The sequence below is a fragment of the Sebastes umbrosus genome, chromosome 18, assembly GCF_015220745.1.
Source record: "Sebastes umbrosus isolate fSebUmb1 chromosome 18, fSebUmb1.pri, whole genome shotgun sequence".
Taxonomy (NCBI): Eukaryota; Metazoa; Chordata; class Actinopteri; order Perciformes; family Sebastidae; genus Sebastes; species Sebastes umbrosus.
In genome coordinates, this window is record NC_051286.1 from 3,358,543 (window position 1) to 3,385,375 (window position 26,833).

Below are 26,833 nucleotides of genomic sequence, written 5' to 3' on the forward strand. Positions count from 1 at the left end.
TTATTGTATTAAATGTGCAATAAAATAAATAAAATGAGCACATTTTACGGCAGGATGCCATGAACTGCTGCTCTCAGGATTTCAGAATAAAATGAAATGTTAACATATCAGAATCAGAAAGAAATGTAAGAAAATAGACATAAAGGAGTATATAACATGTCAATTATGTACATAATGCTACAATGTATAACACAGTATATGAAGAGAAAAAAAAAAAAATAAGAAAATGAGACTATAAGAAATATGTAAAAATATTTGCATTAAAACGTGCAATATATAACCACAGTGCAAATAAGTAAATAGAAAATGCTGAGAAGTGGGACCTGTTAAGTGTGTTAAATATAAATGCCAGAATGGTATAAATAAGATTTAAATAAGAATATTTCTAGAAATGTACAGTATAACTGCAGTATTAATGACAGAGTATTGCACAAATTATTATACAGTTAAGTTGGTATTGTACATATATATATATAATATACAATCAGTGTGATGATTAGAGGTTATATTAATATATCAGTTTCTCCCTCTGCTGGACATTAAGAAAACTGAACTATGAGACTCAGAAAAACAACAGAATGAGTTTAAAGAGAGAAAAGAAGAAACAGACTGAAACTGTTGGAGGTTTAAACAGTTTGAATCAGAGTCTGTGAACAGAAACAGTCTGAAGGTCAGAGACAAGTTTCAACCTGACTGAGGAGGAGGAGGAGCGAAGGCCTCTGGAAACCTGGTTCCTCCAGTTTTGGTGATCTGTTGATCTTCCAGGAGTCTAGACTGTTGAGCATATGAAAAATAAATCCTTGAACATTTAAAGTCCACACAGAACACACAAATCTGCAGAGCATCCTGCATCTTAATGATCTAGTCTGCTTGAAACAAAATCATGTAAATTAACAAGTTAACATGTTAAAACTCCATAAAATGAAGAAGTGCAGCTGCTTTATGTTTACGTGAGCTGGTTTGATGGTTTTATTTGTTGAGTTTTATAAATATTTGGAGTGTAACTGGTGGAACAGTGATGCAAACAGCACTTTACTATGGGCATAAATGCACTTTTCTCTGCTGATAAACACGACTGCAAATTGGGTGAAATTGTGTCTGAAACGTTTACTTATTTTTTTTTTTTTTTAGGTATTGTTAATTTCAATACTTATTTATTCTATCCTTTTTAATGCACTGACGGGAGCTGGGAGAAACAATATTTTGTATGCAAATACTCAGTGAAATGACAATAAATAAAATGAATCTTGCATCTTGAATCTTTGTGGGCTGTCTTAGTCCAGGTCTATCTGAAGAGATTTTCAGTTTAAATAAAGGTTAAATTAATTAAAATAAATTAAAATAGTGTAAATATTAAATACTGAACATAACAACAAAAAGTCAAATATATTCCCTCTGCAGCAATAATTGATTTATAATATTTTTATTATAACTCATGTTAAAAACTGTGGAGGTCATTATGACCTGCAGCTCATCACTTTTATGATTTAATTTCCATCTCACGGTGGGTTTGGTGTTTCTGCAGCTTTCAGCCACAGCTCATGGCATTCCTCGGTTGTCATGGAGATGGGTTAGGGTTGAAATGTCTGAAAGCTTCAGAGACGAGTTGGAGCTTGCGTTGGGATGTTTGTGACTCCAACACAAACACTTTATAATAATAATAATAATATGCCAGGAAGTGTCTTCTTGTTCCCACCAGACTTTATTAACAAACATTAAAAAACACAACGGCATCAGATATTAACGACCTGAGATTATTAAAAACAACTTCATATTTACATTCAAAGAGGTGAAATCAAACATTTTAAATCTGAAACCTGAGACCCCAAACACACACACACACACAATTCATAAATATATCAAACACAAACTGATATGAAATATATGAGAGCAGAAACCCGATGCACTGTAAAAAAAAATAAAACCTGGACAGCTGCTTGTTAAAATGAGATTATTCCATAAAATCCGGTCCGTCTGTCTCTCCAGTCTGATGATGATCAACACGGTTAATAATAAAGAAATTACACTTTAATTATCAGTTTCCCCAAATACTGTAACTGTAAAGTCCATTTGGTGGTCGTCATGGCGACAGTGATGATGATGATGTCATACAAGCTGGGTGATGACGTCACACAGGTTTGGTGGTAGTGTTGTAAACGAGCGTGTCCTGCTCCGACAGCACCACATGGGCGGCGGTTGTGGCGGAGGACCTTTGGGCGCGCTTCTTCCTAGACTTGAGGAAGCAGTAGGTCAGGACGGCCAACAGAGCCAAGATGGCCACCGACAGACAGACGGCCAGCGCTATGTTTCCTGAGGAGGAGACGGTGAGGTCACTTCCTGTCAGCTAGCAAACTTTTACTGTTTCTGTGTACTAATACAGCACTATTACACCGTAATACTCCTATTACTGCTGACTGTAATACTACTATTACTGCTGACTGTAATACGACTATCACATACTGTCAAAAGGTAGAAACAACAAACTGTTCACCATATTTGTAGTTTCAGAGGTGAAGTCAAAGTTCTCACCTGAGTCAGTTTCATCATCATCTGCCCCGAAACGGTCAAACACCCCTTTGAAGAACACGTTACGCTCTACAGAGACACAAAGAGACAGACACAAAGATACGGAGACACAAAGAAACAGAGAGACAAAAGAGACAGAGACACAAAGACAGAGAAAAAAAAGAGACACAAAGACACAGAGACACAAAGACATAGAGAGGCAGAGACACAAAGACACAGTGAGACAGAGACACAAAGACACAGAGAGACAAAGACACAAAGAGATAAAGACACAGAGGAAAAAAAGAGAGACAAAGACACAGAGACACAGAGAGACAAAGACAGAGAGGCAGAGACACAGAGAGACAAATACACAGAGAGACAAAGACACAGAGAGACAAAGACACAAATACAGAGAGAGACAAAGACACAGAGCCAAAGACACAGAGACAGAGACACACAGAAACAAAGACACAGAGACACAAATACACAGAGGAAAAAAAGAGAGACAAAGACACAAAGACACAGAGCCAAAGACACAGAGACAGAGACACACAGAAGCAAAGACACAGAGACACAAATACACAAAGACACACAGATATAATGACAAAGAGATACAAAGACACAAAGCACAAAGACAAAGATACAATTAATTATATTATTATATGTGATTATATGAACTATATGGTACTACATGATATGTATATACATATACATACGTATATATATATATATATATATATATATATGTATATATATATATATATATACACACACAGTATATATGTTGATGTGTGTGTATGTCGTACCGGTCACTCCTCTGCAGGTCTTGCTGCACTTGTCTTCTTCCTCAAAGTTGTTTTCGCTTCCTTCACAGCCGCCGTAGGTGAAGCGGGAGCACTTCCTGATCAGAGGGTCGTAGTACCAGCGGGTGAAACTGGCCCGACACGGACCGGTCATGGGGGGCTCCGCGCACCGTGCTGATGGGGGGGGGGGGTATCAGTGTTAGCATGTAGCCTGTTAGCTTGGAGTGCTAGAAGGTGTTCAGAGATAAAGAGACTGACCTTTCCTCTGGTTCACGTCAATGTTCAGCAGGTTGTTCAAGGTCTGGTTCACTGAGGAAGAGGAGGAAGATCACTGAGGTTTTTTCTTGTATCTTTGTGAGGACCAAAGTGAGGTTTAGACAGTGTGTGTGTGTGTGTGTGTGTGTGTGTGTGTGTGTGTGTGTGTGTGTGTGCGCGTTAGTTACGTTTGCTGCAGTGGTTCTCGTCTGAGCCGTCGCTGCACTGCGTCACGCCGTCACACTCCAGACCTCTGTCCAGACAGCAGCCGCTGTCGCAGATCAACTGAGTGGGTCTACACGCTGAATTACACTCCTCTGAAAACACACACACACACACACACATACGTTTATCCTGTACATCCTGAACATGCTGCAGAGCTGACATGAAGAGGTGCATTGTGGGACTGACCAGCGGTAGGCAGAGTGACGCCCCTCTGTGTAGCCGCTGTGGACGAAAAAAGAAAAACATGCATCATCAGCAGTATTACAAACATGTGAAGCTGCTGTGTGTACTGCGTGTGTGCGTGTACTGTCAGGTGTGTACTGTGTGTACTGTCAGGTGTGTACTGTGTGTACTGTCAGGTGTGTACTGTGTGTACTGTCAGGTGTGTACTGTGTGTACTGTCAGGTGTGTACTGTGTGTACTGTCAGGTGTGTTGCTTACCTGTGACTCCGTTGCAGGCAGACGAACAATCGTCCTCGGACAGGAAGTTGTTGTTGTTTCCTTTACAGCCTCCGAACACAAACTTCTCACATTCGCCCTTCGCAGCGTCGTAACGCCAGCGAGGAAACGCAGCGCGACACGGGCCAACCTTCATCGGGGCCAGACAGTACACTGACGGGGGGGAGAAAGAGAGGACGCCATCAGACGGTTCATCCAGAGTCAACATTTTTACTGATGAGAGAAGAGCCACAGTATGACAGTAGAGAACTCATCCACTGATGTAGACGCCATGAGACGGTTGAAAGCTCTGGGAAAAGCTGGTGAGTGAACCTTGAGTCGGTGAGTTTACAAGTAAAAGTGCAAAAGTGTTACAAGCAAAATATACTTAAAGTATCAACAGTAATATGGAGGATGGAACCTGCCGAAATAAAAAATAAAGGAATAAATAAATAAATAACTCAATGAATAAATACATAAATATATATATATATATATATATATATATATATATATGTATATATGTGTGTATTAAATGTACCAAAATAATATCAAAAATAAATATAGCCATTATTATATAGCCACGATTTTCACTTTGCATTTCACCCCTTATTTATTTCCCCAAACTTATTTATTTCTGTATTATTTTCTTGATACATTTCTTTATGCATTTCTGCCTCATTATGCAAATGAGGGGTCTGTCACTCAACGTGCGTCATCCACTTAAAAATAAATATAAGATAAATAAATACATTTAAAAATGAATAACAGTCTTTATTAAGACTGTTATTAATAAAGTCTGTTATTAATAACAGTCTGGCGCCAGAGCAAAGCCATGGTGGCGCGTCCAAACGCAGCGGCTTTGCTCTCCCCATTCCGATGTTATCTGTTCTTATTTATATCAATATTAAGCTATCTATTTATTATGTATTTAATTATTCATTATAATCATTGTCTTTTTTTATATTGTTTTATATAGTCTTTTGACTGCCCTTTCTGACAGTTTGCTTATACGACACTGGTCACTAACCCTATAGCTGTCTCTGTGTATAGTACCCTATATTTATAGACTGTCTTTTAATGCATCGTGTATGGGATGGGGAGTTGCAAACTCAATTTCGTTGTACCTGTACAATGACAATAAAGGAAATCTAATCTAATCTAATCTAATCTAAATTACTAAACCGTTAGTACTGACATTTCTCTGTTTGATGAATTTAAAAATTAACCCACAGCACAGTGTGTGTGCGTGTGTGGACACTCCCGTAACCACGGTAACATGTAGTATTTACAGTGTGTCACTACGGCAAACGGTCACATGTTGCTCAACAGTTTTACAACCTGAAACTGGATCTGAACTCAGATCAGCGCCCACTAACTCTTTAACTGTAAACCCCGTCATGAACAGCTTGTTCCAGTCAACCTGTCATGTGACTCGTCACCACTGAAATCTACTGAAAGAAGTGTGAGAACAACAAAATAAAAGCCTGGCAGAGCAGGTTTAGTTTCTGCAACCTCAGTGTGTGTGTGTGTGTGTGTGTGTGTGTGTGTGTGGTATTCCAGTCTGACCAGTTTGAGCCGAGGTGTGGATCATAAATGCCAAACCAACAACTTCACATCACTCAATGGATTCTGCTTTTATAATGGATCACTAATCTGTCAATAAATCAGAGTTTAACTGATCAATAAACAAGCAGACAGGACTACATTTCCCATGAGCACTCACAGCTGGACAGCTGCGGGCTGAGGACGAGGACGGTGACCTTGGCAGAGTGAAATTGGTCGTTGGAGTCGGTGACGGTCAGCTGGAAGACGTACGAGCCCGGCTGCAGGTTGGAGAGTTGCACCTGGTCAGGTAGATCGGTCTTCTGCACAATCCCATTCAAAAAAGAACGTAGTTTAATTCAGCTGAACGCACAGTAACAAGTTGGAATCACTTTCTGCAGACACCCAAATAAAACAAAAAAAACTTCAGGGACATAAAACACAGCCGTTAAATGGAGGATGCTGTCAATCCAAAAAGTTAAGATTATTTTTAAAACTGAACTCTGTTAAGGATCACATGTTAGCCGAAATTATCTACACACTCACCTGTACTGAAACAAAGCGACAAGTTTTGTTTTCCAATGACTGTTTTTGTAATTAAAGCAAGGCAGACTGAAATTTGCATGTATTTTGAATGGAGTCTGGTGTCCCGGATGCTGCCGCACTGAACATAAACGATTAAGGTATGTTCCCTGTATCAGCTAGAATAAGACTGTATTCGAAACCGCGTACTATACTAGTAGTACGTACTGATTTGGCCAAAATGTAGTATGCAGTATGCGAACTAAAGCAAAATTTACAGTATGCCAATAATATCCGAATATCGTACTGATTTGGAAAAAAACTCCAGTCTGCATCGGACCAGTCTATCTCGCCTACTGTATCCCACAATGCAAAGCGCTGGACCGCTACAGGCTACGGGTACAAAAACAGAAACCAAAAACGTTTTTTGTAGCTATTTCATCACTAAATTCACTTCTGAAAGTTTTTGAGGCGAGAAATCAACTGTGTAGATTTTTAATATCGGCAGATTTATGAAGTTAGATGGCGAATCGAACATTTGTTCCACCGTTATCGGAGTTTAGAAGCTCCACAAACTGCAGTGACAGCTAGCTAGCGTCTGCCGGAGTCGCTGCCAGCCAGCCGGGCGGTCACGCTCACAGACCGCTATGAGCTGCTGGAGCTCTCTAGAGACCGGTCTGTAGATGAGGGGCTTTTATTTCCTTGTTGACGGATAGTTTGTTTACATTATAAATGAACAGGAACCTGGAACCTCTGTTTAGTTGCTGTAACTGAAAAAGCTGTTTGAGTAACGTAAGTTTTGTGGATCAATATTTTATATTTCCCGTGTCCCCTCGTTGATGATCCCGTTTGTCTCACTTCATTATGAGCTGTTAGAATAAATAGTTTAAACCTGCAGTATCTTTAAAAGTAAACAAGCAGAACATAAACAAAATCAAAGTTGTATTTTTCGCTAATATTGTAATAGTGGTACGAGTTCGTTTTTTTGTCCAGTCCTAAAGGCCAAAGCCTCGTCTAGAATACATCGCTTTAACCGTCACATACTACTGAGGAGCGCAGTATGTACAGTATACTGCATACTGCGTTCCTCAGTAGTATGCAGTAGGCGGTTTCGAATACAGCCTGAGACTACCTGTTTCTCTCTAGCTGGTATCCCATTGGTTACCTGTGTTAAGCCCCGCCCCCCTGTGACAGCAAGTTCTTACCTCCTTCAAGACGCCGGCGTCTCCGCTCTGCTGAGTCCAGCGGTACCTGTCAATGTGGGCGTCCCCCAGCACTAGGCTCTGGATGCCGCTGAGCGTCACCACCTCGCCGGGCTGAACGACGACGTCACGGCTTGCGATGGCGATGGGCGGAGCCTGTTCACCTGGAGACACACAGTGATGTCAGAGCTACAAGGTATCACATGACCTCAGTCCATCTGATGATGTCAGACCACGTCCAATAACAGAGGGACAGACTAGAGGAGACCACGTCCAATAACAGAGGGACAGACTAGAGGAGACCACGTCCACTAACAGAGGGACTGATAAGAGGAGACCACGTCCACTAACAGAGGGATGGATTAGTGGACACCACGTCCAATAACAGAGGGACTGATAAGAGGAGACCACGTCCAATAACAGAGGGACAGACTAGAGGAGACCACGTCCAATAACAGAGGGACAGACTAGAGGAGACCACGTCCAATAACAGAGGGACGGATTAGTGGAGACCACGTCCAATAACAGAGGGACTGATAAGAGGAGACCACGTCCACTAACAGAGGGACGGATTAGTGGAGACCACGTCCACTAACAGAGGGACTGATAAGAGGAGACCACGTCCACTAACAGAGGGACTGATAAGAGGAGACCACGTCCACTAACAGAGGGACAGACTAGAGGAGACCACGTCTACTAACAGAGGGACGGATTAGTGGAGACCATGTCCACTAACAGAGGGACTGATAAGAGGAGACCACATCCACTAACAGAGGGACAGACTAGAGGAGACCACGTCTACTAACAGAGGGACGGATTAGTGGAGACCATGTCCACTAACAGAGGGACTGATAAGAGGAGACCACGTCCACTAACAGAGGGACGGATTAGTGGAGACCACGTCCACTAACAGAGGGACGGATTAGTGGAGACCACGTCCACTAACAGAGGGACAGACTAGAGGAGACCACGTCTACTAACAGAGGGACAGACCAGAGGGACAGACTAGAGGAGACCACGTCTACTAACAGAGGGACAGACCAGAGGGACAGACTAGAGGAGACCACGTCCACTAACAGAGGGACAGACCAGAGGGACAGACCAGAGGAGACCACGTCTACTAACAGAGGGACAGACTAGAGGAGACCACGTCCACTAACAGAGGGACAGACTAGAGGAGACCACGTCCACTAACAGAGGGACAGACCAGAGGGACAGACCAGAGGAGACCACGTCTACTAACAGAGGGACGGATTAGTGGAGACCACGTCCACTAACAGAGGGACAGACTAGAGGAGACCACGTCTACTAACAGAGGGACAGACCAGAGGGACAGACCAGAGGAGACCACGTCCACTAACAGAGGGACAGACCAGAGGAGACCACGTCTACTAACAGAGGGACAGACCAGAGGGACAGACCAGAGGAGACCACGTCCACTAACAGAGAGACAGACTAGAGGAGACCACGTCCACTAACAGAGGGACAGACTAGAGGAGACCACGTCCACTAACAGAGGGACAGACCAGAGGAGACCACGTCCACTAACAGAGGGACAGATTATCTATATGTATGTATTGATATATTGATTACTGATCCTAGGTGACTGATACAGGTGTGGACTCACCTGGTCCAGGTGTTCCTGGTCCAGGTGCGGACTCACCTGGTCCCTGGAGGTGCTTCTTGAACGTGGACTCTCTGATGTAGCTCAGGTATCCGGGCTGGTTCACGAACCTGCAGACGAAGCGGTTTCTGTGGACGCAGTTGAACAGGACGCAGGTGCGGTTTTCCGCTCCTGCCGCTCCTGCCGCTCCTGCCGCTGCTGCCGCTCCTGCCGCTGCTGCGGTGCCGCGCGGCTCCAGCAGCGCCAGGTTGCAGCGCGGGTCGTCGCAGCACGCGCTCCTACAGGCCTCCTCGGAGATCACATGCGCGGTGGACAGCAGCTTCGCGCCGCTCTCCACCGCGTCCTCCGCGTCCAGCACGAAGTTCTCCTGACCGGCGCGGAACACACCGCTACAGTCCGCGTCACCTGCCGCTCCGGTGGGCCGTAGGTGAGGGAGGAGGAGGAGGAGGAGGAGGAGGAGGAAGGAAGAGCAGGAAGAGGAGGATGGAGGCATCGTGTGAATGCAGCAGTAAGAAACAGTTAACCGGCTCCTGAACACCTGTCTGCCGCGCCGCTTCGCTCTGAAAGGGTGCACAGGTGAACCGGGAGTTCTTCAGGTGAGTCGTTAAACCGGACAGACGGTCAAACTGAGGACAGGTCGGTATAAAGAGTCTGGTGTCCAGGTGTCTCCGTGTCTCTGATTCTCAGGTGCGTCTCACCTGCTGCTCACAAACAGGAAGAGACTCCGGACACGCCTCTAACAGGACAATTACACCGACGACACGATGACGTCCCTCAGGTGTGGCGGAAGCCTTTGATTTCTATAGAAATGTCAGATTTTGGTTGCTACGGTTACAGTGACTGAGTGTGACACTGAGTGTTCACATTTACCACAAGAAAAGCCAAATTTCTTCATATTATGAAGGAAATGGAACAATATGTGTTAATGATTTATTCCTCACAAAACAATGAATGTATGCAATATATTATTGTCATACTCTGTCATGTTTTTCCTTTTTATTCATTTTATGTTGGATTTGTTTAATTTCTGTTGTCCTTTTTATGTTTTATGGCTTTTTTTATGTTTTCACTATAAGTGAATCTAATGTTTCCTTCTGTTACTCCCAGTGCCACTACTTATACTACTACCACTACTACAAGGAGTACAGAAACATAACAGTGTGTGGGCGTGTTCAGACAGTGAGTCACTGTGTGAAGGTTCAACAGATTTATTGTGTGCAGGTGAATCTTGTTTAATAATAATAATAAAAATAATAATAAAAAAAAAATAATAATAATAATAAAAATAATAATAATAATAATAACATTAATTCGTCACATTTTAGAAGAGAGAAGGAAACATGAATATATGTTAAGTATAAATATTATGGTGGTTGAGCGCCCCCGTGTGGACAGGTGAGGTAACAGCCTCTAGGTGGTATCACAGTGGCTGAAGGTGGATCACTGATAACTGTCACTACTGCAAATACTTCATATTTATATTCTGTTTAAATGTTTATTTTTGCTTATTTATTTATGAGTTTATTGTAGCAGAGATACCGAGGAAATATTACACATTACTGAGAGTACACAGCAGTGATGGGAGAAGTACTCGGATTCTTTACTGCAGTAAAAGTACTCACTATGAAAATACTCCACTACAAGTAAAAGCCAAAGTATGTCAGTATTATCATCTAGATGTAGTTAAAGGTTGCCCCAAATGGGGGAAGAAGAAAAAAAATGTAAATGCATAACTTTTACTATTTTTACTAATACTATTGTATTACTATTATTTAGAAATATTACAACAAAATCCCACAAAACAATTACGTAGTCTGTTAAACAGGACAGTTTCTATGTGATGAGATGCACCAAACTGCTCTGATGTATTGGAGGACAAGTACTAAGTAGCATATATATACACAGTATATATATACATATATATATACACTGTACTGTATACTGTACTGTACTGTGGTCCACCACCAGGTGAGTCTCTGGTCCACCGCCAGGTGAGTCTCTGGTCCACCACCAGCTGAGAGTCAGTACATCAGCTCCACCTGCTGCTCTGATGTGTTTTGTCTCTCAGGTGGAGTTGGTGCCTCTCAGCTCTCTCAGGTTTGTTCTATTTAAACCTGCTTCTCTGTAAAACAGTTGAGAAAACTAAACATTTAAAGGCAACAAACTGATGTAATATAAAGTGAGTTAATTGACTCTTTTCATTAATGCATCCTCATCATTTCTCTGCAGTCTTCTTCATGTCTGTGACTGAAGATGTGATCCAGAATACAAACCTCTCATCTGCTCCACAACAACAACAACAACAACAACCTGCTGCAGGTGAGATTTAACCTCTGACTGCTGCTCTGTCTGTGCAGTTTACTTAAAGGGCGGCTTCATCTGCGTTCTCAGCCTTTAGCAGAAAGCAGTGACGTAGGTTAGCACAGTATAGCTAATCAATAAGGTTATGAATGATGTGAAGCATATGACAGCATAACATAACGATGTATACTCCCGTGTTCTGAGAGGTAAAATTACTGTTTTTGTGAATGGAGTCTGGTGGCTTTGAAGACAGCGATATAACGGTGGTTTATTACATGTGAAACCTGGTTTATATTGCGTGTTGAACCTGGTTTATTACATGTGAAACCTGGTTTATTCTGCGTGTTAAACCTTCCTCTCTCTGCAGCGACATGTGGAGGAGTTTTTTCCGCTCATTGCTGAATGCCGGCAGCCGCTGGCGTCGTCCGTCCTGTCGGAGCTGAGGGGCAGATGTCGGCACTTTTCTACTGAAACATCATCTGTTTGTTCTGTTTGTTTGTTTTCAAGTGTAACTAAATAAAGAGGTGTTTAGAGGGTTTTTTCTGTTTTTCCCACAGTAGTGATCATGGGGAAGAATTTATTGTAATTGACTGTAATGAAATGTTAAAAGGTAAGAAAGGAAGCTAATTTTATATTGAAACAAATGAATGTCATGAAATGCGAATTTGAAAATATAAAATCAAAAGTGAAGTTTTAAACTGAAAATATTGAGGAAAAAGGAAACATTAGAAAACAATAAACTGTCCTTTAAAAGGATCATTCCACTCCGCGGTGACACTACGGGGACATGCACCCGACTCCACGCCAACACTGTGGGGACACGCACCCGATTCCGCTCTGACACTGTGGGGACACGCACTCAACTCTGCGCCGACACTGTGGGGACACGCATCCGATTCTGTGCTGACACTACGGGGACACGCACTCGACTCCACGCTGACGCTATGGGGACAAGCAACTGACTCCACGCTGACACTGTGGGGACACGCACCCGACTCCATGCCGACACTATGGGGACATGCAACCGACTCCGTGTCGACACTGTGGGGACATGCAACCGACTCTGCGCTGACACTGTGGGGAGCAAAAGATCTACAAAGAGCCAGTAAGTGGATCTTGAGATAGATTGTCAATATCTGATATTTAGGATGTGACGCATGAAATGAAAACGGCCCGTGATTTCTTGTTGCCATAGAAACAAGGTGATGTGAAACACAGGAAAGCGTATATTGTGCATCATGTGACTAAAGTGAATTAATTTACATAAACCGGGTTTGCTTTCCATTTTAAACCTGAATTATTTCACACATTAAATCTGAATTATTTCACACATTATTTCATAAATCTGGTGTATTTGACTAAAACTCTGGTTACCTCAGACGTTAAGAGTCTGGCTGTTTGTTGAGTCACCTCCTTCCTCCGCCTGAGGGGAGAACGAGACATGCTGCAGCCTGCAGAGAGAGAGAGAAAACCTCTTTACCTTTCTGTCTTTGTTTCTGGGGAGTTTTGCATGTGCTTTTATTATTGACTGAACCTAAAGACAACAATCAATAAGGTCCAGTGTTTGACTATATGTTCCAGGTGACTTCACATGTATCACTGAAGAGATTGAGTTACAAAATGTAATCTGATTTTGTGTGTTTACCTGCTAAATGAACCTTAAACAGCTCTGAAAACTTGAATAGCTGATTTAATTATCTGTATTAATATTAATAGATCTGTCAGATCAACATCCAATCATGTTTTAATTATCAAGATTACTGCTTCAATCAGTAACTTGCCCTTTAAGGCAGGCTATAATACCACACTATCACACACCAAACTCCATTCATAATTTCCAAAATATTTTCTCCTCAACTACTTTGTTCTTCCAGCATTTTTAATTTATTGTACCTGTGTTATTATTTTAATGATTTTATGTTTATCAATATAAACATTGACTCTGTTTCAGCAGAAATAAACTGAACTACAGTCGTGTAAATAGTAAAGCTTTTTATGAATATGGAGTAAGAAGCCACAAAATGTAAACTCCACCTTCATACCTGAAACAAGGTGAGACAAGGACTAGTGAGGTGGGGGAGGGAGGGAGGGAGAGGGGGAGGAGGAACAGCCGCAGAGGGAGAGTCGAGTGTCTGAGGGGGAGAACGGCAGCGGGAACCGGCCACAACGAACACACCTGGACTCACCTGGACTCCGCCGGCCAGGTGAGTGTTTCAGCATTTTTCCTACACGTAAAGTTTAAACTGTAACGGTTCCACACAGCTGACTGTAAACTATAAAGTACCAAGAGGGTTCTCTGCAGAACTAATGGTTCCACACAGCTGTGAGGAACCTTTCAGGAATGTATCAGTTTTCTGTTTTTCATAAGAAATGTTCTGTTAGAACCCAGTGAGTCAGGTTCCTTATAGAAGTTACATAAAGCTGTCTAGTAACCAGTAAATAACACAATGGACAGACATGAAACCCTCTGTCATAAAGAGGTTCTACAGAGAACCAGAAGAGTTCTTTTGCCTTTTTTCTACTGGTTGGAAGTCCTGTTGGAAAGCTTCACGATGGTCAAAGGGTCCCACAAAGAACCATTCCAATTAACGGTCTACTGTTGAGTTAAAAAAGGGTTCTCCGTAGTACCAGATAATGGTTTTAGAGGCTCAAACTTCAGCTGAACAGAAAGACTGTTTCCTTCGACCATAAACAAATGCAACGTTAGCATGAGCACCCTTAGCTTCGGTGGTTGAACTCAGAAAGGAGAGCGCCACCTACAGGAAGTCACAAGTACCCTCTCAGCACCATCTGATAGACATGACAAGAGGAAACCCAGGGACACTTTGTTTATGTTCTGAACGGAGCTCAAACATGGTTCCTTAAAGAACCCTGTTTGTTCAGAGTGTTTAAACACAGCGGGTCAACCGGTACAGGTACACACACACACCTGACACACACCTGACACACACCTGACTGTGTGAGTGTGCGTTGCAGTAAGCTGATCTGTGTGAATGGAGGGTTTGGTGGTGTGACTGTGACTGTAACTGATCTGGGCACAGCCACGTGTTTCTTCCTCCCACTCATGTTTACTTTACTCTGTGAAGTTATGAAATGTAAAAGCACTGATTATGAAAACAACATCAGATCATATATGGGTATTAAAGGTCCCAAATCAGCTCATTTTCAGGTTCATTCTTGTATTTTGTGTTTCTACTAGAACATGTTTATATGCTGTAATGTTAAAAAAAAAACTTTATTTTCCTCATACTGTCTGTCTGAATATACCTGTATTCACCCTCTGTCTGAAACGCTCCGTTTTAGTGAATTTCAACTGAATTGCAATGAAATTGCGTTATTAAGCAACAGTTTGGGTCCATGTTTACTTCCTGTCAGCTGATGTTATTCACATACACTGCAACAGGAAATAAACTGGGACACATTTAGAATGTTTACATTTAAAACCGTGTCTGAATATTGTATATTTGTGACATCACAAATGGACAGAAATCCTAACGGCTTGTTTCAAACGCACAGTTTCTGAATACGGGCTGTGTGTGTTTCTCCGTATATTGAGCGTTTTGATAGTTTAACAGTATTTATAAAGCACTTAAACCTGCTTTATAATGTAAAAGACATGAAGATCTCACTTTTTACAATATGGGACCTTTAATATTAAATTCTACATGATCAATAATTTCACTTCACCCTAAACAAGCTTTCACAGACCATCAATATGGAGACAATGAAACAGTATAAAGAAAGATATTTACAGAGATAATCATCTTCAGTCCGTCAGCTGATTCAAATAATTAGTTTTGGATAAGACTAATTATCTTTTAATAAAATGTATGGTTTCATTCAGGGGTTGGTAGTTGACTGAACTCTGATCAATCACTGTGATATGATCGTAAGATGTGATCAATCAATGACAATTAGCTTTATTGATCAAGTATTTGAAATTTGACTCCGGTCAATCGATTAAAATAGTTAATCGTGATTAATCGCACATTATTCATCTGTTCAAAATGTACCTTAAAGGGAGATTTGTCAAATATTTAATACTCTTATCAACATGGGAGTGTACAAATATGCTGCTTTATGCAAATGTATGTATATATTTATTATTGGAAATTAATTAACAACACAAAACAATGACAGATATTGTCCAGAAACCCTCACAGGTACTGCATTTAGTATAAAATATATGCTCAAATCATAACATGTCAAACTGCAGCCCAACAGGCAACAACAGCTGTCAGTGTGTCAGTGTGCTGACTTGACTATGACTTGCCCCAAACTGCATGTGATTGCATTTACGCAGAAATCAGCTCCCCTCTTGATTTATAGATAAGGCCTGTTGTTACTTGGATCAGGATGTTTGTTATTTTTTTTTAAACAGTTTGTGAATCACTGCTGTAGAGAAGCGTAACGTCTTCTGATGGGAGCAGAGTCTGAGTGTGTTTGAATGAATCACTGTTGAGTTTCAGTCAGACGAGGAGCTGTCTGGTCATGTAGTGAGTCGGTTTGATTCCTCAGGTATGTCAGTCACACCCTGATTACACACACACACACACACACACACTGACCTCAGACTATCTTCTCGTGTTGGACGGGAAGTCTGAAGTAACAGTATGTATTTTAACTATTTAATTATATTCGCCAAGTATTTACTGTCCAAAACTAAATAACAGAGTCACAGCTGGTAGTCAATCAATCAATCAATCAATCAATCAATCAATCACTCAATCAATCAGTCAATCAATCAATCAATCAACTAGGAGTCTGACTGGGCAGCAGGTAGTGAACAGAGTACCTGAGCAGGTAGTGAACAGAGTACCTGAGTAGGTAGTGAATGGCGTACCTGAGCAGGTAGTGAACAGAGTACAGAGTGTAACTTCGGCAGCTTCTAATCACCTTATCAGCTGACTGACTGACCGGATCAGATCCTTCTACATCCTCCACCACTCCCAGTTAACAAACAGAGAGAGGAGGAGAGAGAGAAGAAGAAGAAGAAGAAGAGAGGACTCTCTCTTCTTCTTCTTCTTCTCTGTTTCGAGACCGGACCGAACTGATCTGATCTGATCTGATCTGAACTGAACTGGACCTCAGCTGGCTCACCTGAAGTGGAGAGACACTGACTCACAGGTGAGAGAGGCTGATGGAGTTACAACTCAGTAGATCATTAACTTCAAACTAAAATTAAATCAACAAAAGCACAAACGTACCTGTGAACGTATAGAAACATAAATATGTTAATTATTTAGTTTTTTTACGGTGAAATTAATTGACATTTTGCTAAATTTTCATTGATTAAAAGTGAATTTAGATCCACTTCAAAATTGTTTCTTATTGCAGCTGTTAACAAATAAAAAAATATGCTTTTAAAACAAATTAAACTGAAATTAAGATAAAACGTAAATAAATATCAAGTCAACTCACCACTGCAGAACAAATATATTCATTGTAAAACAATTAATAACAACCAACACACTGACTGACGGGATGGAGATTATTAACATCTGACTGAGCAGTTATCATAATGTTCTGTTTAATGTTCATTCATTTATTAACAATCAGTTTTATCAATACTTTGATCCATTCAGCTCCTCATAAATAATGTGATGATGCTCACTAAGAACTTATTAATCTAAGAGTTTACTGGCGTCTTGTTTTGGAGTCATTCTGCCCTCTAGTGATCAACAGTGATTTAATGGAGCTTTAATTGTCTGTAAATTGTCTCTTTTGGCTCTGTGACCCTATAGAGGACGAAAAATGAGTAACAATAAATAAATGCATGAATAAAAAAATAAAAGTTATACTAATTAAATATGACATAAATACATGAATGCTTTAAATATATTTCTATATTTTTGTTCACCTACATTTATTTATTTCGGTATTTCTGGGTCTGTATGTTAATGAGGAAGGAGGTTCTAGACTCTTGTTTGAATCATCAACTTTTATTTGTTTATTTATTTCGGTATTCATTTATAAATTAATTAATTTCTGAAAAATATTTTATTATTTCCATATTTATTTATTTGTTCATTCATTTATTTCCGTATTTAATGCTGTATTTAGTTATACGTTTATTTATTTCCGTATTTATTTATTTCCATATTTATTTATGTGTTTGATTTTGTATTTATTTATACATTTAATTATTTCCATATAAATTTATTTCAATATTTATTTACTTATTTATTTATTTATGTGTTAATTTATTTATTTCCGTATTTAATGCTGTATATATTTATATATTTATTTATTTCCGTATTTATTTATTCTTTTATTTATTTATTTCCGTAGTCAATTCTGTATTTATTTATACATTTATTTATTTATTGATACTCGAGTCAGTTTTTGTCCTCAGATGTACCAGCTGCTGTATATGTGCCTGCAGTCGTTACGTTAAATGTCTGTTAATGATGAAGCCAAGTGAGTTCTCACCTGGGCTGTTTGGTCGGTTTGTGTGTGAGAGGAGAGAGGGAGGAGGAGGAGGAGGTCATGTGACTGTGCTCAGGTAAACCACCTGAACAGGAAGAGAAGCTGTCAGTTTACGGACAGACGAGAGAGTGTGTGTGTGTGTGAGTGTGTGTCTTCATGGTGAATGTATGTGTTCTCCTACTGTGTGTTTAGTGTGTACCTTTAAGTGTGTGTCTTCATGGTGAATGTGTGTGTTCTCCTACTGTGTGTTTAGTGTGTACCTGTAAGTGTGTGTGTTCATGTGACCCTCCATCATGTCTCAGTCGGACCTGTGGTGCTGTTCTTCCTGCGCTGAGCATGCTGCTTCCGGTTGTCTCCCTCAGGTCTCACTCTCGCTTGGCCGTCGCTGCGTTGCCGTGGCGATGTTCCGCCGCAGGAAGAAGAAGCGCAGGCCGCAGATCTCGGCGCCGCAGGACTTCCAGCACCGCGTCCACACGTCATTCGATGACACCACCGGACGCTACGTGGGTCTGCCGCCACAGTGGCAGAGCGTCATCGAGACGCTGAAGAGGCCACGACCCCTGGTGGACCCCTCCACGATCACGGAGGTCGAACTCAGGAAGGTGAGAAAATAATAATAATATTAATATTATTCACAATAATAACGACACGCAGTGGATACGCAGTGACATCACTAAAAACAAGTCTGATCGGTCAATAATCAGATTGATTGATTTGATCTTCTCATCGCATCAGGAGCGGTTCACATTATAACAGCTCATATATGACAGAAATAACTTTTTACAACACGCTACAGTCGGATAGACTCCGTTAGCTAACATGGCGTAATAACAAATAGCAGCTAGTAGCAGTGCTAATGCTAACACATGTTATACATCTTATCCCGGTCTACCCACATTAACGTAAAACATTTAGAAGTAGGCTAATGTAAGCATTAAAGGGACTGTTTGTAAGAATCAGAAATGTCTTGTTAACAGCGACACCTGTGGCCGTTAAGTCAAAGAAAGTCAGCGTCGTGTTGCCCGCGCCTGTTCTCGCTCTACATATACATGAACGAGCATCACTCAAAACAGTGAGGCGACACACGTCAGCTAAAACCACAATATCACTCTATACTTCAGCTGCTTGGCAGTAATGTTAGCTGACCAGACGAAGGTCTCTCCATGAATCAATGCTGATCCTAGTGTTGGCTGTTCTTGCTTCAGCCCCCCGACCGCGGCCGGAGGGAACAGGGGAGACACCGGAGTTTTGAGACGATAACGTTTCTCGCTGCGGAGCCCCGTCACTTCACAAGACACGGGAAACCTCTGTTGGTCTGGAGGAGCTGCAGCAGTTATTTCTGCACAAACGTCCCCTGTACATTCACTATATATTCTCAGAGCTAAACTAACTCTTCTGCAGTGTGGAGTGAGCAGCATGAACGTGAGAGTGGAGCGAAAGAGCGAGAACGAGCACGGTGTGTGAGTGAAGGCAGGCAGAGGAGCAGAGGAGCAGAGTACAGCAGAGACTCCGGCCCTGGAGACCAAAGCTACGGTCTCCCCCACGTCCTCCGACCGCGGCCAACACTGTTTAACAGACGGGCTTCACTAGATATAACTTTGAGGTTTTGGTGCTTCCGTGTAGTTTGTGTTGGAGTCTGAGTCTGAACAGCGTAGCAACACGCGAACGCGCACGGGACACCGAACCGGATTGATATACGTGTAAGAAGTTACAAACAGTCCCTTTAAAACTGTCAGCATAAAAGGCTAATGTTAGTCTGTAATCTGTCAAAAATCAAAAATCGATAATATTATCTCAGTGGTTCCTAAACTCTGCAGCCACAGAAACATGTTTCTGGGCCACCAGAAGACAACACCCAAAGATAAAAATAGAAGAACAATGACTTATTAAAGTTTATTAGAGGTAATTAGAGCAGTAATTAGCTCCAACCTGCGCCGTCACATCACTGCTGGGGCTTTTATTTTGTCAGGAAGAGGAAAGCTTCCTCCTGATTGGACTGTAGAGTGTGACCAAAGAACGTATATTGATAAGAAGTGAAAGCCAATTGTTCGTTTCATTGCAACATCAGCACCCAGCAGCAGAGCTATGCTTCCGCCATTTTGGACTGAAAGCAACCAAAGAGTATAGAAGCAAAGGGGCGAAACTCAGGTGCTTTTTTTGACAATTTTTAGGATATAATGGTTTAAATGAGGGATACTTAAGATTTACATTAAAAAATCTTCTGATTTACAGACAGCTCTTTATACATCCATGACCACAGACTCATTGGGCATTTTCAGTCCAAAATGGCGGCACCATGTAGTGACTGTCGTCAAAAAAGCACCAGAGTTTCCCCTCTTTGCTTCTAAACTCTTTGAGCCAGGACCAGCCAGGCCCTGACCCCTGACCTGTGACCCCTGACCTCTGACCTCTGACATGTTATCAGTGTTTAAAACACAGTGTGTTCCAATACACGTACTTCCGGAAGTACACTTCAATGTAGTGCAGTTTGTGCACATGTTTGAATAGTGGTCGTGGTCCCGCCCCTTCCGCTACGTAGCCAAGATGGTGACAATTGAGTGTGAAAAGTGTCCAGCGTTCCACATTCAACAATCTGACCGTTTTGAGTACAACATTCGGGCACTGCATTTTGCCGTACTTCACAGTGTGAACGCACTAATGCATTCAAAATAGTAAGTGTAAGTACGGATTTACGCGGATTGGAGCACACAGATAGAGAAGCTGCTGACGGTGCGTTCACTGGTTTACTGTAAATGTCGTGTTCGGGTTAAGTTCAGCTGAAACATGAGCTGATGTTTCCATGCAGGTGCCCTCAGGTGTAAATAATACAGTCTGTCCTGTGACCTCATAACAGACAACAGGATCATTCAGGTCTGTGTTTTCAGGATTACCTGCAGAACTTTAGATTTTGCACTGAATCAATAAATCATATCATATATATATATATTTATATATATAAAGTAAATGTATTCATTCACCTATAAATTACAAATACTTTAATAAATAGTTTAAGTTCAATTCTTCATCATGTATTGATCTTTAAGAAGAAAAGAATATAAATATACTTCATGAACATATAAATACATATTATGAATATATAAATCTATATAATAATATTTGCTGTCTCTCTGTAGACGATTGTTCGTGGGAGTTTTATCGGTCATGGCGACTACATCTCCCACGTGATCTCTGAGATGAGCCGTCTGTCCGTCACCAGCTCCAACTCTCTGCGCCGCAGCAGCCCGTCGGCGCGGAAACGGGCCCGGTCGCTGGGCCGACTGGGAGAACTGGTGGAGGACGAGACGTACCAGTACGAGGAGCTCAAGCGCCGCGAGGAAGACGGGAAGACGGACGGCAGATCAACCTACTGGCAGGACAGGATCCGACAGGTGCGCAGCGAGAGCGGCAGCCCCAAACTTAACGGTCTACAGAGAGCCAAGTCCACCTGCGAGGTGGGTACTCGGTCCGAGGCCACGCCCCTCACACCCCCCACACTTGTGTCGCCTCAGAGGACAGGTGTGATGGGCTCGACGGGTGTGACGGGCTCGACAGGTGTGACGCCTCAGAGGACAGGTGTGACGGGCTCAACGGGTGTGACACCTCACAGGACAGGTGTGACGGGCTCGACAGGTGTGACGGGCTCGACAGGTGTGACGCCTCGGAGGACAAGTGTGACGGGCTCGACAGGTGTGACGCCTCGGAGGACAGGTGTGGGGGGTTTGATAAGTGGACAGTACGCCCATAGTGAGGGCGCGGGACTAAGAGAGAGGCCAGCTTCCTGTCACTACAACCTGCAGACGGTGGAGACCGACAGCAGACCTCCCCTGAGACTGAAACCAGGTGCCCATCGCCTGCCTGACCTGTTGGCCTTCTCCGGAGAAACTCCCAGAAGGCCTCACTCCACCTATGACCTCAAGGTAAGAAAAAAAGGACATTTGAAGGAAAAGTTCAACATTTTGGGACATTTTGGGTGTCTCTGTTAATGATGTCATCTTCTTCTGCAGTGACCTGGCGAGTGACTCCACTCTCATGTCTGTACGGTAAACATGAAGCCATCAACAGCGGCTGGTTAGCTTAGCTTAGCATAAAGACTGGGAGCAGGGGGAAACAGCTAGCCTAGAGTCTAGAAAGTAGTCCGTTGGTTTTTACACTTTGGTTTCTGAGTCTGACACTGATCGATTGATTACTAATCGATTATTTCCAGTGACGTCTTCTGTCTTCTTGTCCCCCAGCTGACCTCCCCCTCCTCCCCCTCCTCCACCTCCTCCCCCTCCTCTCCCCTCCTGCTGCCCCCCCCCAACAGCACCAGCAGTCCCATCATCACGGGTCGACCTCAGCGCTCGCTCCGCTCTTCTTCCAGCTTCAACAGCGGATTCTCTCCGAAAACGCCAACCCCCCTGAGCCATCCCCGCCTCCTCCCCTCTCCCTCCCCCTTCCCCTCCCCCTCTCCCGCCTCCACCCAGCAGACGGCACCTGACGGAGGAGGGAAGGTGACTCACGAGCAGTTCAAGGCGGCGCTGCAGATGGTGGTGGACCCGGGCGACCCGAGGACGATTCTGGAGAACTTTGTTAAGATCGGCGAGGGGTCCACCGGGGTGGTCTGCATCGCCAGAGAGAGACACAGCGGGCGGCAGGTCGCCGTGAAGATGATGGACCTGAGGAAGCAACAGCGCCGCGAGCTGCTCTTCAACGAGGTGCAGTAACACTGGCTAGAAAATAAAGAAAATAAAGAAAGTAACATAAAGTAACATGAAGTAAAGTAAAGTGTGTCTCAGGTGGTGATCATGAGGGACTACCGGCACCGGAACGTGGTGGAGATGTTCCGCAGCGCTCTGGTGGGGGAGGAACTCTGGGTAATCATGGAGTACCTGCAGGGCGGCGCTCTCACGCACATCGTCAGTGAAACCAGGTGAGCAGGAATTCAAAGACACCTGTTGGTTTGGGAGAGTTTAAGTACTTTACACACAAGTACAACAATAAAAGAAAAGAAAAGTAAAATAAAATGAAGTAAAGTAAAATTTAAAAAAATTAAAAATTAAAATTAAGTAAAATAAAGTAAAGTAAAATAAAATAAAGTACAGTAAAATAAAATAAAGTAAAGTAAAGTAAAAGAAAAGAAAAGAAAAAAAAAGAAAAGAAAATAAATAAGTATAGTAAAATTAAAAATTACAACAAAATAAAGTCAAATAAAATAAATTAAAGTAAAATAAAGTAATAAAGTAAAATAAAATAAAATTAAGTAAAATAAAGTAAAGTAAAAGAAAAAAAAGTTAAGTAAAAGAAGGAAAAAAACAAGTATAGTAAAATTAAAAACTATAACAAAAAGTAAAATAAAGTAATAAAGTCAAATAAAATGAAGTAAAATAAAGTAAAGTAAAATAAAATAAAGTTAAATATAATGAAATCAAGTCAAGTTAAGTAGAATAACATAAAGTAAAATATAATGAAAATAAATAAAAATAAAAATAATGTAAAATAAAGTAAAATAAAAGTTAAAGTTGTGTTGTAACGATGGATTTTCCAGTTGATCCAAGAGGCTTTTTAAAGAGTTTATTTAGCTGAAGAAGGACGAGGAGGAGGATTTTCACTTCATCCTTCAGTTGATCACAAACATTCAACATCATAAATATAGTGGAGTAAACAGTACTATAGTTCCTCTGAGATGTAGTGGAGGAGAAGTAGAAAGTAAAGTACAAGTACCTGAGTGTAGTACCTGAGTAAACGCTGGTTCTGGTGTGTTTCAGGTTGAATGAGGAGCAGACGGCGACGGTGTGTGAAGGCGTCCTGCAGGCGTTGTCTTATCTTCACTCTCAGGGCGTCATTCACAGAGACATCAAGAGCGACTCCATCCTGCTGACACTGGACGGGAGGGTAACACACACACACACACACACACACACACACACACACAAACACACACACACACACACACACACACACACGTTAACATATAATACTGTAAACAAAAATAAAAAATAGAGACAGAATGGAGCACATCATTATTGTATACCGTGAAATAATACCTGCAGGAACGACACATTCTCACTCTCAGCTCGTCAAATACCGCCGCTTGGTCAGTGCTCCTCACCATCGGAGACCAACGCACGGGGTACCCCTCAATATACCCTCGTTACATGCATCTCATCAGTTTCAAAATAAACTTCCGTTTTCACAGGAAGTGAGGTTTAGGCAACACAACCGCTTAGTTAGGGTTAGGAAACGGTCGTGGTTGACGTTAACTTCACTGACTAGCGACTGTCTGGGTAGCTTCGCATTAGCTTAGCATATAGCTTAGCATGAGCGCTAGCAGAGCCACAGTACAACTCACAACAGATGATCATTCAGCCCATTTACAGACTCAACAACTAACGGAAAGTGCCAGGAAATTATTAACTGCAAGAACAACAAATTACATCAAAAATACCTGATTCTTCTTCTTCTTCTTCTTCTTCTTCTGCAGATAAAACTGTCAGACTTTGGTTTCTGCGCTCAGATCAGTAAAGACGTGCCGAAGAGGAAGTCCCTGGTCGGGACTCCGTACTGGATGGCTCCTGAAGTGATCTCCAAAAGGCCGTACGGGACCGAGGTAGCAACAAGAACTCATTTTCAATCTGAAAACACAGTTCAGGAACCTGGTGTGGTACCTGTATGTGTGCAGGTGAACTCTGACAGTTTCCTGTTTCCTTCAGGTGGACATCTGGTCTCTGGGCATCATGGTGGTGGAGATGGTGGATGGAGAGCCGCCATATTTCAGCGACACGCCTATCGCTGCCATGAAGAAGCTGAGGGACGAGGCACCACCGAGCGTGAAGAACATCCACAGGGTAAGACACACACACACACACACACACACACACACACATATTCACGTCTTTATCACAAGGTGAGGACACCAGAACAGAACATGCATTGTGGGGACCACCTTTTCTAAACGCTGTAATCATCATAACCAATTAGTGAACATGGGTTTAATTCAGCTTTTGCCCAATTTAAGAGAGTGATTTGATAAAACGGCACAGAGACGCTAAGTGGCTAACCAGTTAGCAGGTGGTTCTGGGGTCCTGATCAGCCTATCAGTAGTTGATGATGTCACCCTCTGTGTCTCAGGTGTCTCCAGTGTTGAAGGACTTCCTGGGCCGCATGCTGACTCGTGACACGCTGCAGCGCTCCGGCGCCACCGACCTGCTGGAGCATCCGTTCCTGCTGCAGGCCAGCTCACCGCGCTGCCTGGTGCCTCTGGTGGAGCAGCACCGCAAACGCATGTCGCTCTGCTGAAACACCTGAAACACATGTGGGACTCATCTGAAAACACCTGAGACATTTGTAGCACTCACCTGAGACACATGTGGGACTCACCTGAGACATATGTAGGACTCACCTGAGAAACATGTGGGACTCACCTGAGACACATGTGGGACTCACCTGAGACATATGTAGGACTCACATGAGAAACATGTGGGACTCACCTGAGACACATGTAGGACTCATCTGAGACACATGTGGGACTCACCTGAGACACATGTGGGACTCATCTGAAAACACCTGAGACATATGTAGCACTCACCTGAGACACATGTAGTACACACCTGAGACACATGTGGGACTCACCTGAGACATATATAGCACTCACCTGAGACACATGTGGGACTCACCTGAGACACATGTGGTACTCACTTGAGACCCATGTAGCACTCACCTGAGACACATGTAGCACTCACCTGAGACACATGTTGTACTCACCTAAGACACATGTAGGACTCACCTGAGACACATGTGGGACTCACCTGAGACACGTGGTACACACCTGAGACACATGTGGGACTCACCTGAGACATATATAGCACTCACCTGAGACACATGTGGTACACACCTGAGACACATGTGGGACTCACCTGAGACATATATAGCACTCACCTGAGACACATGTGGTACACACCTGAGACACATGTGGGACTCACCTGAGACATATATAGCACTCACCTGAGACACATGTAGCACTCACCTGAGACACATGTTGTAATCACCTGAGACACATGTAGGACTCACCTGAGACACATGTGGGACTCACCTGAGACACATGTAGCACTCACCTGAGACACATGTAGCACTCACCTGAGACACATGTGGGAATCACCTGAGACACATGTAGCACTCACCTGAGACACATGTGGGACTCACTTGAGACATATGTGGGAATCACCTGAAAGCACTTGCTGATGTCACCTGTGAACGTTCACCTGTTTTATGCGACCTGGATCTGATTTTGACCGTCACTTCCTGTCAGTGAACAGAACGTTTAAATGAAACAAAGAAACAGATGAACCTGTTGAACCTTCATGCTGCTCCCTGGTTGACCTTTGACCTCCTGTAGTTTCATATTTAAGGTTCCTTCATGTTTCTGTGCAGAGACAGAAAACAATGAAAATACACTTCAGTATAATTATTATAGAAAAAGAACATTTCAGTTAATAATGATGACAACTTCGATTTAAAAACAACTAAAATAAAACAAAGTCTTTACTGAAGTTTTGAACCTTTACGACCATAAAACCTAAACCACATGAATCCTGTTTGCATGTTTTTGTTCTTAAACAGATTTCCCAGGATGCTCCTGTGTTGACGACGAATTATATATATAAAAAAAAGCTCTTTGTCTTCCTAAAGATATATTTTGAACACTTGCACAGTTTTACACAGAATGTTACTTTGCACGTTTAAATGTTTATATTTTATATTTTATAAAAATACAGATGTTAATAAAACTGCTGGTATTTTCAAATGTGTTGAGACGTGTTCACTGTTATTTCTCTTTTTTTATATTGGACGTATATTTTACTCAACACAAAATAAAACATTTGTATAGGCTGAAACATATTATACTCTTAAAGTGCACATGTGACGATTATTAATTTCTATATTTGTACTTTAAATTATTTTAAAATAAAATTATTTAAGTTAAACTGACTTTCTTTCATTTTAAA

The 26,833-nt window shown here is 42.2% G+C and overlaps 2 protein-coding genes and 2 long non-coding RNA genes across 21 annotated transcripts; 1 reads left to right on the top strand and 3 right to left on the bottom strand.

Annotated features, from left to right (window-relative positions):
* Nucleotides 1-1,682: 1,682 nt before the first annotated feature.
* LOC119477146 (kunitz-type protease inhibitor 1-like) lies at nucleotides 1,683-9,652 on the bottom strand. 2 transcript variants are annotated; one of them, XM_037751054.1, is made up of 10 exons: nucleotides 9,162-9,652; nucleotides 7,502-7,662; nucleotides 5,956-6,097; nucleotides 4,233-4,403; nucleotides 3,978-4,013; nucleotides 3,755-3,883; nucleotides 3,570-3,620; nucleotides 3,315-3,485; nucleotides 2,530-2,595; nucleotides 1,683-2,310 (listed from the first exon to the last, which is right to left on the bottom strand). In XM_037751054.1, the coding sequence occupies exons 1-10, from the start codon at nucleotides 9,613-9,615 to the stop codon at nucleotides 2,129-2,131; spliced, it is 1,563 nt and encodes a 520-aa protein (XP_037606982.1). In that variant the 5' UTR covers nucleotides 9,616-9,652; the 3' UTR covers nucleotides 1,683-2,128. The 2 variants fall into 2 exon arrangements, with proteins under 2 accessions (XP_037606982.1, XP_037606981.1); XM_037751053.1 differs by having other exon boundaries at nucleotides 9,126-9,652.
* LOC119477145 (serine/threonine-protein kinase PAK 6-like) lies at nucleotides 9,582-25,598 on the top strand. 14 transcript variants are annotated; one of them, XM_037751047.1, is made up of 12 exons: nucleotides 9,585-9,718; nucleotides 9,810-9,900; nucleotides 11,352-11,441; nucleotides 11,791-12,528; nucleotides 18,215-18,454; nucleotides 20,987-21,769; nucleotides 22,085-22,546; nucleotides 22,628-22,761; nucleotides 23,597-23,723; nucleotides 24,313-24,438; nucleotides 24,542-24,676; nucleotides 24,960-25,598. In XM_037751047.1, the coding sequence occupies exons 5-12, from the start codon at nucleotides 18,254-18,256 to the stop codon at nucleotides 25,125-25,127; spliced, it is 2,136 nt and encodes a 711-aa protein (XP_037606975.1). In that variant the 5' UTR covers nucleotides 9,585-9,718; nucleotides 9,810-9,900; nucleotides 11,352-11,441; nucleotides 11,791-12,528; nucleotides 18,215-18,253; the 3' UTR covers nucleotides 25,128-25,598. The 14 variants fall into 14 exon arrangements, with proteins under 14 accessions (XP_037606976.1, XP_037606975.1, XP_037606974.1 ...); XM_037751046.1 differs by having other exon boundaries at nucleotides 9,589-9,718; nucleotides 9,838-9,900; XM_037751048.1 differs by lacking the exon at nucleotides 9,810-9,900 and having other exon boundaries at nucleotides 9,582-9,718.
* On the bottom strand, nucleotides 9,866-18,253 carry LOC119477148. Its single transcript, XR_005204185.1, has 4 exons — nucleotides 18,113-18,253; nucleotides 17,856-17,937; nucleotides 12,798-12,874; nucleotides 9,866-11,244 (listed from the first exon to the last, which is right to left on the bottom strand). It is a non-coding gene; the product is annotated as an uncharacterized LOC119477148 (long non-coding RNA).
* On the bottom strand, nucleotides 25,058-26,106 carry LOC119477147. 4 transcript variants are annotated; one of them, XR_005204181.1, is made up of 6 exons: nucleotides 26,053-26,106; nucleotides 25,877-26,008; nucleotides 25,789-25,810; nucleotides 25,483-25,636; nucleotides 25,363-25,416; nucleotides 25,058-25,274 (listed from the first exon to the last, which is right to left on the bottom strand). It is a non-coding gene; the product is annotated as an uncharacterized LOC119477147 (long non-coding RNA). The 4 variants fall into 4 exon arrangements; XR_005204183.1 differs by having other exon boundaries at nucleotides 25,723-25,810; XR_005204182.1 differs by lacking the exon at nucleotides 25,789-25,810 and having other exon boundaries at nucleotides 25,483-25,570.
* Between the last annotated feature and the right edge of the window lie 727 nt (nucleotides 26,107-26,833).

Coding starts and splice junctions, on each gene's coding strand:
- LOC119477146 (XM_037751053.1), bottom strand. CDS start 9,615: ATGCCTCCATCCTCCTCTTCCTGCTCTTCCTTCCTCCTCCTCCTCCTC. Junction 7,663..9,125: donor ACCAGGAACACCTGGACCAG/GTGAGTCCACAC, acceptor GTGTGTCTCCAG/GTGAACAGGCTCCGCCCATC. Junction 3,884..3,977: donor CGTCACTCTGCCTACCGCTG/GTCAGTCCCACA, acceptor GTGTGTTTTCAG/AGGAGTGTAATTCAGCGTGT.
- LOC119477145 (XM_037751038.1), top strand. CDS start 18,146: ATGTCTCAGTCGGACCTGTGGTGCTGTTCTTCCTGCGCTGAGCATGCT. Junction 24,439..24,541: donor AAAGGCCGTACGGGACCGAG/GTAGCAACAAGA, acceptor TGTTTCCTTCAG/GTGGACATCTGGTCTCTGGG. Junction 24,677..24,959: donor GCGTGAAGAACATCCACAGG/GTAAGACACACA, acceptor TCTGTGTCTCAG/GTGTCTCCAGTGTTGAAGGA.